We start from the raw sequence: 14,727 nt of genomic DNA, 5'->3' as shown, positions 1-14,727 counted from the left end.
TAACAGTAAATTTCATTTTTTCCTCTTTACCTAAAACTTAAGATTTTAATAGTTGGATTTATTTTTCTTTCCAAGAACCAACCTTACAGTCCTCGAAATCTACCAATGTACGAATCTATCCATCATTCATAAAGGAAAGGAACACCTAAATTACAGAGAGAGATCATCTTTGAAGAAAGAGATGTACTAAAAAAATAGAAGCAGAATAATTAGTCACCAAATTAAATAAAACAGCTGACAAGATACAGATTAACAAATTCAAGCAATGGAGCATGTCACTGTATTCACGTTACAATGAAAAGAATGTACTTTATTATATATAACAAATATCATTAGCTGGGCAGCGAAACTTACTAAAACAGGGATCATTCAGGGCGGGTAGGCTGTAGTATTTTCCGAATTCACCACTTCCGTGCGTGAGAAGACCAGTGAGGATTCCGTTAAACGGATTCTCTGAAGCTGTATTGATTAACAAAATAGTATCAGACTCTTGATTTTCTTTAGCATCAATTGTATAGATTAATTTAAAATGAAAAACTTATTTATAGCTTCTGGTGGATCTATGATTCTTTTTTTTAAAAAAAAAATGGAGTAGGGAAAGGAAATATGAGAAGGAAACTAAAGGTGGGCAAAGCAAACTCTCACGTCCTCAGTAATCAAGAAAACAACTAAACTATAACATTAAACTGCAAATACATTCAAGACCATAAATTTTCTTTCACTCGCTATATTCACATTAATTTCATGGTAAATGAAACCTTACTCGGCATTACTACCAAATCAGTCTGCATAATTCATTCAAGAACTAGCCAATTACAGAGTCTTCACTATTTTTTCAGCTTCAATTTGATTATTCCAAGGAAAAGGAAGAAAATTAATGAGCAAGAATCACTTGATAATACAAATTACCTTTGCTTAATAAGTTGCCGATCCCAAATGGCAACGCCCAATTACACCAATACTAAACAATTTGATGAAATACAGATGAAAATTCAACAAGGAGTAGCTGGAATTCTCAAAATAGCAAATCCTAGAATTGTGAATTTATTCCAATTTGCCTCCAAATAGCAGCTCTAGTTAAATCCTTCCCCAAATTTGTCAATTTCCGAAGAATGAACTATTAACAACTCCAAACTGGATTGAAAATGGTATCTAGTTTACCACAAAACAGGGGCAGGTAAAATCAAATAAAAAGAAAAAAAACTTTACTATGAAGGGGTGTTGAAGTAACAGGTAAAGTTGTTGCCATGTGAGCAATAGGTCATGAATTCAAGCTGGGGAAACGACCTCTAGGAAAAATGATAGGTCATGAATTCAAGCTGGGGAAACGACCTCTAGGAAAAATGTAAGGTAAGACTGCATAAAGCGGAACGGCCCTTCACCGGAATCGGGCACAGCGAAAACTTCAGTACAGCAGCTAGATTACAACAAAATAATAAAAATCTCAAGTATTCAAAAGCTACTAAAATATTAAACAAATTCAACTTTCAGTCAACAACAACATAATAGCAGGCAAAATAAAAATGAATTAGTAAATAGAACAGACTAAACAAAATTTATCAAAATTAGCTTCAGTGTCTTCAAAAGATAGTGTGGTTCTTTCCTAGCAAAACCACATTACCAAATGCTCTACAACCCAAAAGACAAACATACAGGTACAAAAATACTAACAAATTCATCATCTCTAACAAAACCCTTTCCGCTAATTATTATCAAGAAAACAAGAAACCTGAAAGTCCACAAATAAAGACAGAAGGCATCAGTTCACCATCTTTGACTCCACAATCATATCCCAAATCCTATAAACCGTCGAAACACTTTTCCAATCTATTTTGAAATACCAAAAATTAATCTAATTTTTAATTTAGAATGACGATTTTCTTCCTAGCCTAAATTCAGTGAACAATTGTGTCAAAGAAAAAGAGACAAACACAGCATATTATAGATATTTACCTCTAGAAAACTGCAACGCGGAGAAGCAGAATTAGCAAAAACCAAAAATAGCTAGAAGAGTAAAAATGATTAAAGGGATGAAAATAGAGAGACAATGAATGAGGTCCGTGGAGTAGTTGCTAGTAGAGAAAAGGCGGTGAAAAGGATCAGAATAGAGATAGAATGGAGGCAGTGGAGAACAACTGTAAGCTTTGAAGCTTAAAAGACAGAAATGCCCCCTCAATGCCAAGCAGGCATGTCGAGGAGGTGTGTGCTTATTGCCTCTTATTACAGATAGTAAGTATATATAAAGTAATTTTGGGTAAACCCACTGCGCGTAACTTGCATCGACCATTGTCAGAGTAGCAAGCAACAAGCACATGCTCTCGAAGCCAAACTCCCAGTTCCTGCGTGCACTTCCACCATGTGGAGATATACGACGTGCCCGTCAATTGTTCGATGAAATTCCCAACCCAGATATACAATCGTGGACGCTCTTGATCACCGCATACAAAAAAAGCGGCTTTCCAGAAGAAGCATTGAAAGTCTATGAGGAATTGGGGGAAAGGAAAGTCCTTCCTGATCAGCTGGCACTGTTATCGGTAACCAAGGCTTGTGCTGCTTTGGGCAACCTGATAAAGGCAAAAGGGATTCACCAAGATGTAATCAGATTTGGTTATCGCTCTGATTTGCTCCTTGGAAATGCACTGATTGACATGTATGGAAAGTGTAAATACGCTCAAGGTGCAAGAGATGTTTTTGATAATTTACGTGCTAAAGATGTAATCTCTTGGACGTCGATGAGTTCGTGTTATGTTAACTGTAAACTTCCAAGAGAGGCGCTAATGACTTTCCGTGAAATGAGGTTGAAGGGAGTGAGACCTAATCCTGTTACATTGTCTTCTGTACTTCCCGCCTGCTCAGATTTGAAAAGTTTGAATTTGGGTAGAGAGATTCACGGGTATATCGTTAGAAATGGAATACACGATAATGTGTATGTTAGCAGTGCTCTTGTGGACATGTATGCTAGTTGTTCAAGTATCAAACAAGCGGAGTTAGTATTTAATAGTACACATCAGTCTGACTATGTTTTATGCAATGTCATTATGTCAGCATATTTCTCAAATGGGGAATGTGACAAAGCACTTCGCATCTTTGATCAGTTGCGAAAAGGAAGAACTAAACTGAATCACGATTCCTGGAATTCTGTTATTGGAGGGTGCATACAAAGTGGAAGGACAGATAAGGCGCTTCAAATACTTCATGAAATGCAGCAGTCAGGTGTAAAACCAAATAAAATCACAATCACCAGTGTGTTACCTGCTTGTATAGATCTAGGAAGCATAAGAAGAGGTAAGGAGATTCATGGTTGTCTCCTTCGGCATTTATTCTTGGAAGATGAGACAGTGTTCACTGCTTTGGTATTCATGTATGCTAAATGTGGTGATCTGGAACTATCCAAAAGAGTCTTCTATGTGATGCCAAAAAAAGATACTATTGCTTGGAACACAATGATTATTGGAAATTCAATGCATGGGAAGGGAGAGGAAGCCTTGCTGCTTTTCCGCGAAATGGCAAGTTCAGGGGTGAAACCCAACTCCGTTACCTTTACTGGCGTCTTATCAGGTTGCAGCCATTCCCAGCTGGTAGACAAGGGCCTTATGATATTTTATTCAATGAGAAAGGAGCATGGAATTGAACCTGATTCAGAACATTATTCATGCATGGTTGATGCTCTAAGCCGTGCTGGTCGGCTAGAACAGGCATATAATTTCATCCAAAGCATGCCCATGAAACCAAGTGCTGCTGCTTGGGGAGCATTGCTTGGTGCATGTAGAGTATATAAGAACGTGGAAATGGCACGAGCTGCTGGAGAACAGCTGTTGGAGATTGAGCCAGAAAATGCTGGGAACTATGTTTTGTTGTCCAATATTTTTGAAGCTGCCAAACTACGAGAGGAGGCCTCAAAAATTAGGAAATTGATGAGAGAAAGAGGAATTATTAAAGTTCCTGGCTGTAGCTGGATTCAAGTGAAAGACAAAGTGCATACTTTTGTTGTCGGTGACAAGAATAGTGCTCAAACTGCAGACATTTACCGCTTTTTGACTGAAGTAGGTGAAAAGATGAGGTTAGCCGGGTATTTACCCTGTACGGACCTTGTTGGACAAGATCTTGATGCAGAGGAGAAGGAATACAGTTTGTGCAATCATAGCGAGAGGCTTGCTGCTGCCTTTGGGATTCTTAATTTAGACGGTGCGTCATCCATTAGGGTGTTCAAAAACTTGAGAATATGTGGAGATTGCCATAATGCCATGCAGTATTTGGCTAAAATTGTTGGGGTGCAGATCATTGTGAGAGATCCTCTTAGGTTTCATCATTTTAAAGATGGGTTATGCTCCTGTAGCGATTTTTGGTGAAATACCAAACACCGCCAAGTATTAAACTTGATAAACTGCAAGCATAATTAATTCTTGAGGAAATATTTTGATTATGCTCCTGCAGAGATTTTGATGAAATAACAAATGCCACCAAGTATTAAACTTGATATGCTGCAAACGTGATTAATTCTAAAGGGATATTTGGAGGATCTAAGCTGATAATACAATGGAGAAGGTTAATTTTGTTTTTCTCCATGGAAAATAGAAGTCGGAGTATGCAATCCACTGTGACTGTGCTTGCGGGTGAAACTAATGATTTAAAAATTTTTGCTGGCACTAGATCCATGATATATACTCAGCACAAAGGTACTATGACCTAACCCTGTATGCAAATAATGTAACAACTCTTCTAACCACCTTTAGGCGCACCTCATTATGTGTCTGAAGGTTGTCCTTTCAGAGTGGCGAACTCCTAAGCAAGAAAAAAAGTGCTACTGCCAGTTTGATACCTGGGACTAGAATAGGAATTTTAGATGTTCACCGGTCAATATAAAAAATAAGGTGATTGTTACTTCATTGGAATTTGTCCCAAGGAAAAGTAAGCATTTATATTGGCTCCTTTCTTCACTCTCTTGATCAATTGATTTCTCCACATTTGTCTGTCTATTTCTACTTTATTGCGAATTTCATCTGCTTTACCACTGCATGATCTATGATGGGCACTAAGTTGTTTGTTATTCATCAGATATATACTGGTAAGAATAAGCCTTGTGTGGTTTTAACTCTCTCAACAATAAAAGAACTACTTAATCGAGCTTACCTTTGCTGAACACATTCACTAATTTTGAGGATTGTGGAGTCTAGGGGATATGGATTCTCATTAATTTGCTCCTTTCGATGATGACAATACTTTGTACTCTATCCTGGGTATGTACAAGCATTAGAAGTGTTTGTAACTGGCTATCAGCATGAAATATTACTCAAGCTTGATAATATACAGCAAGATAGTTGTTTCAATGCTTGTCCAAATTGGGTCACAGAATGTTTAACCTTGTAACTTACAGCAAAATTCAGACCAAGAAATGATACACAAGTTCTAGAACTCTCCATTATTCAAGTTGGGCATACCAGATACCCTGGATTTTTACATCCTTGGGGACCTTTGCTCCCAGATCTGTATCAGATGGCTGGATGCTCTCAAATACTCCAATGACCTCACCAGTCTCTGGCTTGCTCTTGGTAACACTCAAGGTGATCTTTCCTGTTGAAGATGCAGTGTTCTTTACATTCTCCTTCTCAAGCTCCTCCTCGTCTCCTCTCCCTCCGGCAGGCAAGGCAACAGCGTTGTCATAGCCAGTAGATCCACCCCGGCCCTTTGGGTCAAGGAAGGATGAACCTCTGTATGATGGCACAAGGAACTCACCACTAAAGTTTTCTGGTTTGCCGCTTGCCACTAGCTGCTTGATAGTGAAGAGGAAGGGCACACGCTCACCACCAGGAAGCTGAACTGTAACAGCAGCATAATCAATTCCATCCTTCTCCTCAAACTTAACAGTGCCGTCAGGAGACACTTCGAATGGTCCCTCAATCTCATCAAGAGTGTAGGTTAAGCGTGTCATGAGCTTGGTTTTCTGGAATTCTGGGGCTGAGTTCTTGCTCACACCCTCTGCCTTGACCGTGAATGATGTGGGCTCTAAGCAGAATTTCTGGGCAGTGTACTTGCCTGGTTTGAAGGCAAAGCTGTCCACACCTCCTTCAATTGTAGGGCACTGGTTAGCAGTTCCAGTTCCCTTTACTTCCATGTATGTCTTGCTTTGAATTTCGTCGAAGGTTAGACGTTTTGGAACTCCTTCGGCATTTGCTCCCTATGCAGCCATGTGTACAAACTTTAGGAATTTTTGCATGAGAAACAAGAACACGAAGAAGTAAGCCTCAGAGTCCCAAATAAGTTGGGGTCAGCTATATGAATCCTTATTGACCATGTTTCCACATATAAGTTCAAGTCATGTCATCATCATACCCAAATAAAAATATAAGTGAAAATTAAATTAGGCATACACAAATTATGATAGAATCCTTAAACCAGTTAATCCTTATAGAAACATGGATGCTTGTCCTGAAATAGAGATGACAACATTAACATCTAGAAATGGGCTTGGAAATTTTGACAAGGTATTGGATGATAGGATATAGACTGATCTTAATTTTGCATGTGGCAATGTGAGGGTATACAATGTGCGGCAATGTAAAGAAGCCTTCTAATGTATTTCTACATACTCTCAAAGACATCAAAGGCTCTCTACTACTGATGTAGATTCTGGTCCAAGAAGTTGAATGATAGTGAATATGAGGCCTACAAGTTTTAAGAACATTTTACTGCTTTTAGAATTATCGATATGTCATACTTAAGATAGCATTCATCTTTAATCCAGTTGTAGTGTTTCTTATCATCTTAAATTTAGGTGATTGGATTTACGCCAACGGAAACCATAAACTTCATGCATAATAGAGGGATATGACGATTTAATTTTTCAAATAATGAATGAAATTCCTCTTTCATCCCATCCTATTCCCATTACTGATCTACTCATAGTTAAAAAGTGCCTTTCTTTCTTTTGTGCCTGCTCATGATCTAAACGAGTCAGAACACACCAGTACATGTTCCTAATTGCTGACAAGCGGGGTATCTCTGGGACATTTTCCATTAGTTGTCTTGTATTTCTAATAATAAGTTGTTATATAGATTGCATGTTGAATTGAATACATAATATGATGTGCTGGTTTAGAAAGATCCTAGTTGAATGATGATGAAGAACTGCTAATTTGTATTTTTTTTAAGTGACTCGAGCCTATATACAATACCTGAAATTATACTGTCTAAATTTATGAGTCTTTATTATGCAGGCAACAGCACCAGATATATGGGAAATATGGACATGAAGCAGGCAGAATCGGGTAAGAAAAGGAACTTACTGAGACGACGAGAGCAGAAGTGGCAAGGGCAAAACCAGCAATCTTGGCAGCATCAGTGCATTTCTGAGCCAATTCCTTGATTTCAGTTTGCAAAGAGCAAGTGAGCCTGGCTGCAGCTGGTTCAACACCAAATGCTTTGCTCACACTTTGTGCAGACCTCAACTGCAGGTTGTTTCTAGCACCAACCTTTGTTGGTTGCATAAGAGTTGCAGCTGCTTGTAGAGAGGCAGCCATAATTTGCCTTTTTTTCTTGATCAAACTCCTGTGCTCCTCTCTGTTTCTGGTTTGTTGGAAAGTGGATGAGTGGCAGTAAGAAGTGGTTCGTATGCAGAGGATGGACAAATTATTTTGGTGGCTTTGGTGCGAGTAAGATAAGAGATAGGATAAGGGCCATTTTTCATTGGTTGATCTGAGCTAATGCCTCTTATTTGGTGGCTTGCAACGTGGCAAATTTTGTGTTCAGGATAAAGATATTCATTTTTGTAATTTTGGTAGGGAAGTGATGGACGATGGCCTTTTACATTATTTGAAGCTAAAACCCTGTAAATATTTACTCTCGTATTTGCACCAAATCACATAAGTTGATTACTTGATCATGGTTAATTATTTGTTGAGATAGTATGTATTACGAAAGAAAAGGTTCAAAAAACAAAAAAACAAAAAAAAGCTCTATAACTAATTGAAAACGGATTAAATTTGCTCTCTTTCCACCTATTAAACCTTAGTCCATGATTTTACCGTAATTATGACATGGCTAATTATGTGAGGATTTCTCTCTTTCCCAAGGAAAACATAATTCTAGCTTAGAGTACCTTGTTGTGTGTTCTCTCTTCCATTTTAGAAGTACTATTGTTATTATTTTATTATTATCTTGTTCTTTTATGTATTATTATTATTATGATTTTTCTTCTTTTTTTTTTGAAACTCTCGACAATTTACAGCCGCTACAATATCAGTCACAACTTTTGTCCTTTAGATGATTGTGCGCACTAGATAAACCTCTCACTGTATAATAGCTTGCAAACTATAGGGGACTAGGCAAGCAGACTCGAGAGAATTGGATTGGGGATTGTGCGCACTGGGTAAATCCCCCACTGTATAATAGCTTGCAGACCACAGGGGACTAGGCAAGTAGATTCGACTCAGAGAGCATTGGGAGGGGGAGGGAAGGGAGGGGGGAAGGTCAATTCCGGGTTTACTTGGGTTATTTTTACTATTTTTATTGTCAGATACTTTTTTGTATATGGTTTTTTTGCGATAGCTTTTACTTGTGTTTGTCAAACCTTATGATTTTTTTTTTTTTTTGCTTATACCCGATCTTTCCAAATCTCTTTTATGAAATTTCACTACATATACTATCGTTGTAAATTAAATAGGAAAAAATTCATAAAAGCACAACTTTAGTTTGAAAATTACTAAAAATCCCTTCAGTTTGAAAAAACTACAAATATCCCAACTTTTATCAATTTAGGTTAAAAATTGAGGTACATCCTAAAACACTTTTTTTTTTGAATTTTAACTTTACCAACTCTTTCTATATTAATGGCTACATTAACGCCAAAATTTTGGTCACGATTTTATCCCACAATTTTCTCCTCTTCTTCTTCTTCACATTTTTTAATTAAGGTATTTTTTTCCTAAATTCATTTTCATTTTCTTCTTATTATATTCAATGGTTTTTCTCGAAAATCAAATTAAGCAACACCATATCCCTTTAGCTCACCCGATTTGATTGTTTGGAGTTTCGTGTTAAAGATGATGATATTTTTTGTGCTCGAGTTATGGGTAAAGTTACTATTTCGGAGAAGAAAATTATTCCCGGTGAGGTTATTTTCGACTGATTTTTGGTTATCGGTATTTCAGGTAAACCTTCTAATCCAATAATATTTTGCTGAGAGAAGCAAAAGAACAGTGGAAAGCTCCGACAAAAGATGATACGGTGACCAACGGATTTAAAGTCATTTATCTTTTCGAGGAAGAAAAAATCCAACTACACTCACCTTGAAAATGCTCTCTAATCATCAAGTTACTGGGAAAAAAAACTGTGCATTATTATCTCAAAACAAAAATTCAAGATCTATGGAGACCTTCAGAGCAATTTTTTGTATATGTTGTTCTCTACTTTTGTTGTTATATGTATCTCTTGTTTTTTAAATTTTAGTGAAATAGACATATTAAATATACAAGTTAGTAAACTTAAAGATGTATATTGTGTACGAGTTTGTTTTGTATGTATCTTACACTATTTTTTGTTTTAATTCAAATATTTATACCAAAGATACATATTCTTAATACCCAAGTAAATATACAACTTTCAAAATTTATACCCAAGTAATAATGTAGGCAACTACATACCATTTTCTTTCTTTCCTCTTTTTTTCTATTCTTTCCAGCAACTAGTAAGGATACGAGTTTAACTTAGGTTTAACGCATTAATAGAAAAAAACCAATATTATCACCAAGATCAATATTAAAAAATAATTCAATTAAAATGAAATTAAATTGAGTTTGATTTACTGATGAACTGTAAATAAAAATATGACTAAAAATATTAACTACTAATTAAACGACTAGTACTCATTGATAACGCTCAAATTACACTCTTGAATAGGTGTAAGCGATCATTGTCAATATAAAATCCAACTAGGTTGGGATCGAATTCCACAGGAAATAAGGTGTGAACTCAAGTTGTTTACGATATAATTTACTGCTAGTTTACTGTTTCCTGAAATGGGGGTTTAAGTTTTGCAAATAATTGTTTATCACTTTGAATTTAATGTTTGTAACCAAGATTTTATGAGATAACCAGGATTATGTTCACTAGGGTTTACAGAACATGACAGATGCTACCATTAACTCAAGGTTCTCACGGTGGTTAGGATGACAAGCTATCTTTATCGATGATATGCTCAAATGTCTCTCGACCTATTTGAGCGTCTGATTTTCGAATCCTCTCAGACTTAGGGAATCGCAACTCACTGCCCAGATTTTATCTCAGGTTAATCAACCTTGTTACAACGCTGATTATTAAATGAAGCCTTTCCGAATCCCTATTGATAATTCACTTCCTACTATTTATGATTTCTTTCTCAAGCAAACCTAAGTAGGTACGCCTATTGTTTGCAACCAACAGACATAAATTCTAATCTCAGAATTACCAAGAAATCCTAACACCTATTAAACCTTGAGTAATTAATTACCACCTTATCATGACCTAACCCTAGATCCTATAATCCAGGTTAAAGATGTTTAGCCACTCATAATGCAAGAAATAAGAACACAAGTTGAATTCATAATTGAAAGGATTAACTTACAACGATGAATGAAATCAAAAGTGAACTTGTATTTGAATCACAAGGCAAAACTCCAAGATAGATTCCTCTTCCAATAATAATAAAACCCTCTAATCAAAGCTTTTTATAGTTAACCCTAAATAAGGAAATAAAATAGAAAGTTTCAGATTTTCCTCGGAATAGACGACAGCACCCATGACGGCCTATCACGGGCCTGACAGCCTATCACGAACGTCGTCAGATTCTCTTTAATGTTGGCTTTTGCTGTCTCAGGCTGACGATGATCATGACTGCCTATCAGGAGTCTGACGGCATGTTATGGATGTCATCAGCTCCTCTTCCATTTTGACAATTTCTGCCTAAGGTTGATGATGATTCTGACGGCTTGTCACACTTTTGACGTCTTATCAGTAGATATCGTCACAACATTCAATTCATGCCAACTCCCTGGTTACGTTTGACGGCAACTATGATTGCCTATCACGGGGCTAACAACTTGTCACAGATGTCATCAGCCACACCTTTCTTCAAATTTCTCCAGATATCAACTTCTTTGCCTCCATTCTTGTTGGTCCTCTATCCCATTAGCTTAATCTGTAAAATTAACATAAATACATCAAAAAACGACAAAAGTTGCTTAAGGCCTCACAATTATTCTAGGTTAAAGGCTTTAAATGTGTTTGCAATTAAGCACACATCAATACCTTCAACTTAAAGCAATTGCTTATCCTCAAATAACTTAATCCATCTAAGGGAACACATAGCACATTCAGCAGCCAATTTTTCATTTAAGCTCGACACAAAGTTATCCTTTCAATGCCAAACAAACTAATACCAACTGTGCATATCATTGAAAATAGCACTGTAACACTGAGGAATCAAGCAGCAGCATCAATCTTAGCCGCAATAACCATTCACATATCAATGTCACACTATCTAAACAAGTAAGTAGCTAGCAATGATACCAGTGTGCCCTCACAACAAAGAATTCCCCCTCTTCTCATATAAGAAATTCAATAATGCAAATATGGAGTTCATCACAAGACTCTCATGCTAAAAAAAAAGTTCCAGTCAATGTATGCCAAGTGCTATAGGCTTTCCCTTATTTTCGTTACCAAAATCCTCAGATAGGTCAGCTAGAATCACTATAGGACTTCTTTTAGGCTTGTAGTATAGTTTGGGGCTGGTATGATATTCAAGGTCATTTAGGGTGACTATGCCTCCTTGACACTACACTACTTTCTTGAGGCTCACTTATTATCCTCTTTGTTTTCTCCTCTTCTCTTATAAGAAATCCAAATTCAAGTTGGGTGCTGCCCTCTTTTTTTTAATACCCAGTTTTTATTCTTTCTCCTTTATTCCACCCTTTGTCATACTCATTTTACACCACACACCCCTATAATAGCCACCCTCAACTTAGGACGTTTACCTAGATCAAGGTACTCAGTGTCCAAGGAAGGCCAGGGATAAATAGGTTCATTGTGGTATAAATGGAAAGGTGATAGTCATACGAAAGAAAGGGTCAATTTAGGCTCTAAACAGGGATCAAGGGGTGTTATGCATACAGGAAAGGATATTTAGGCTAAAAGAGGGTTAATCAATGACAACCTATGATCCTGTCCTAGCTCCTATCCTAAGACCATGTCAAGACCAACCAGGCAAGTTCTGGCTTTAGCATACATAGGGAAACAAGTAATAGCTCACACACACCTGGCACACAAGTATATCATAGGCCACCACTTATTTAGTTCATGCAAGTTTTTTTTTAATGATCATCAGGCAACTATAACTAATGCCACAACAAGATTCACAATGGTCAAAAGTAAATATAATCCACACAGTTTATCAAACAAGACATTGGAAGGATGTTCAAAAGTCGAGCAAGGACATATCACTGCCTTTTTATGCTTGTATTTCTCCTAGTTTCCCAAAGCTATGTTACAACAACAGACTACCCTACACCCTCAACTTAGAATTAAAGCAAAACTAAACTAAGAGTTAGAGTATACCTGGACTGGGTCGGTCTCTGGGATCATGGGTTGCCTCCCATGCATCACTTGATTTAACGTCGCGGCACGACTCAGGTATCTCGATTACCTCAGACTTCATCGAGACAGATAATGGTAATGCTTTTCACTAATTATCTTGGGCCAATGTAAAGCTTCACTCGTTGCCCATTTACCTTAAATGTGCTTTCGTTTTCATTTTTGAGTTACACTATTCCAGACGAGTGGACTTGACTAACCTTGAAAGGACCTGACCACTTAGATTTCAGCTTCCCTGGGAACAATTTGAGTCTGGCATTAAACAAAAGCACCAAATCCCCCTGTTTGAATTCTCGTTTCTCTATTCTCCAATCATGGTACTTTTTCATCTTTTTTTTATACAGATTTGCTCGTTCATATGCCCTGAGATGGAATTCATCCATTTCATTCAGTTGCCCTAGTCTCATCTCTGATGCTTCCTTCAAGTTCAAATTCAACCTTTTGAGCGCCCATAAAGCCTTGTGTTCCAGCTCTATTGGCAAGTGGCAAGCTTTTCCATAGACCAGCTGAAATGGTGACATGCTAATGGGTGTCTTAAAAGCAGTCCGGTATGCCCACAAGGCATCATCAAGATTTTGAGACCAGTCTTTTCGTCTAGCATTCACCATTTTAGCTAGGATGGCTTTAATTTCATGATTCGACACCTCCACTTACCTACTGGTCTGTGGGTGGTACGGAGTAGCCACTCTGTGTTATTTCACTCTATATTTTGCCAAAGTTGCTTGGAATAATTTATTGCAAAAGTGAGATCCTCCATCACTTATGATAGTACGTGGTACTCCAAAGCGAGAGAAGATGTTCTTTTTGAGAAATGCAACAACCCTCTTTCCTTTGTTGTCATCCAAAGCCACAGTTTTGACCCACTTAGAGACATAGTCAACAGAAACCAGAATATACTTCATCCCGTACGAGCTTACAAACAAACCCATAAAGTCAATACCCCAGACATCAAATAATTCCACTTCAAGCATCTTAGTCAAGGGTATCTCATGTCTTTTAGAGATTGACCCTTGCCTCTGACATTGGTCACATTTCTGCACAAAATCATGGGCATCCTTAAACAATGTTGGCCAATAGTAGCCAATCTGCAACACCTTCCTGGCCATTTGGTAACCCGCATGCTGGCCCCTAACTGGGGAAGCATGACATGCTTTCAGTATACACAATACGTCTACTTCCGATACACATCTTCATATGATATTATCTGCACATCACCGAAAAAGATAAGGCTCATCCCAGAAGTAGTGTGTTATATCATGTAAGAATTTTTTAATTTGATAGAAAGAAAGATTTTCTGGTATGACCTCACTCACAACGTAGTTTGCATAATCCGCGTACCAGGGCAATGTTTCCACAACAGTTGCCAGGATTTCCTTATCAGGAAATGCATTATTTATCTTTGTTTCATCACTAGCTTTCTGTTTACCTTCCATTCTAGACAGATGATCCGTAACCTGGTTTTCACAACTTTTTCTATCTTTGACCTCGAAATCAAATTCTTACAGCAGCAACACCCATCTAATAAGCCTTGGTTTTGCATCCTTCTTAGCCATCAAATACCTCAAGGCAACATGGTCAGTGTGGACCACCACCTTGGTCCCAAGCAGATAAGCTCTGAATTTCTCGAAAGCATACACCACAGTCATCAGTTCCTGTTCAGTTACTGTGTAATTCTTTTGTGCTCCATTCAGTGCTTTGCTGGTGTAATATATCAAATGAAACAACTTATTCCCTTTTTGTCCTAATATAGCTCCTAGGGCAACACCGCTTGCATCACATATTATTTCAAATGGTTTTGCCCAGTCAGGTGCAATAACAATAAGGGCCTCAATCAGCTTCTTTTTAAGGCACTCAAATGCCTTCAAGCTCTCATTATCGAAGAAAAATTTCACTTCCTTCTCCAAAAGTTTACAAAGTGGATTTGCAACTTTTGAGAAATCTTTTATGAATCTTTGATAAAATCCTGCATGACCAAGAAAACTACGTACTCCCTTTACTGAAATAAGAGGCGGTGATTTCTCGATAACTTCCACCTTTGCTCGATCAACTTCAATCCTTTTTTCAAAAATTTTGTGGCCAATAACGATACCCTCCTTTACCATAAAA

The 14,727-nt window shown here is 37.4% G+C and overlaps 3 protein-coding genes across 4 annotated transcripts in view; 1 reads left to right on the top strand and 2 right to left on the bottom strand.

Moving 5' to 3' along the window:
* LOC124895670 overlaps positions 1-1,913 on the bottom strand; it is a gene marked incomplete in the record, with an annotated part of 6,105 nt that extends 4,192 nt beyond the window's left edge. Inside the window, 2 exon segments of the mRNA XM_047406107.1 lie at positions 355-459; positions 1,730-1,913. Of these exon segments, the coding sequence (XP_047262063.1) occupies positions 355-459; positions 1,730-1,760 (136 nt within the window).
* Positions 1,646-7,880, top strand: LOC124895667 (pentatricopeptide repeat-containing protein At1g20230-like). Of its 2 annotated transcripts, none has more exons than XM_047406103.1 (2): positions 1,646-4,676; positions 7,215-7,880. In XM_047406103.1, exon 1 carries the CDS (start codon positions 2,313-2,315, stop codon positions 4,347-4,349), a length of 2,037 nt encoding a protein of 678 aa, XP_047262059.1. In that variant the 5' UTR covers positions 1,646-2,312; the 3' UTR covers positions 4,350-4,676; positions 7,215-7,880. The 2 variants fall into 2 exon arrangements, with proteins under 2 accessions (XP_047262059.1, XP_047262060.1); XM_047406104.1 differs by having other exon boundaries at positions 2,042-4,908; positions 7,215-7,874.
* On the bottom strand, positions 5,258-7,642 carry LOC124895668 (oxygen-evolving enhancer protein 1, chloroplastic). Its single transcript, XM_047406105.1, has 2 exons — positions 7,284-7,642; positions 5,258-6,175 (listed from the first exon to the last, which is right to left on the bottom strand). The coding sequence occupies exons 1-2, from the start codon at positions 7,515-7,517 to the stop codon at positions 5,420-5,422; spliced, it is 990 nt and encodes a 329-aa protein (XP_047262061.1). The 5' UTR covers positions 7,518-7,642; the 3' UTR covers positions 5,258-5,419.
* Positions 7,881-14,727: the final 6,847 nt, after the last annotated feature.

Source organism: Capsicum annuum, unplaced genomic scaffold (assembly GCF_002878395.1).
Source record: "Capsicum annuum cultivar UCD-10X-F1 unplaced genomic scaffold, UCD10Xv1.1 ctg83390, whole genome shotgun sequence".
In the NCBI taxonomy this organism is placed as follows: Eukaryota; Viridiplantae; Streptophyta; class Magnoliopsida; order Solanales; family Solanaceae; genus Capsicum; species Capsicum annuum.
This window is presented reverse-complemented; position numbering and strand designations above follow the sequence as displayed.

Coding starts and splice junctions, on each gene's coding strand:
- LOC124895668 (XM_047406105.1), bottom strand. CDS start 7,517: ATGGCTGCCTCTCTACAAGCAGCTGCAACTCTTATGCAACCAACAAAG. Junction 6,176..7,283: donor CTTCTGCTCTCGTCGTCTCA/GTAAGTTCCTTT, acceptor ATGGCTGCATAG/GGAGCAAATGCCGAAGGAGT.
- LOC124895667 (XM_047406103.1), top strand. CDS start 2,313: ATGCTCTCGAAGCCAAACTCCCAGTTCCTGCGTGCACTTCCACCATGT.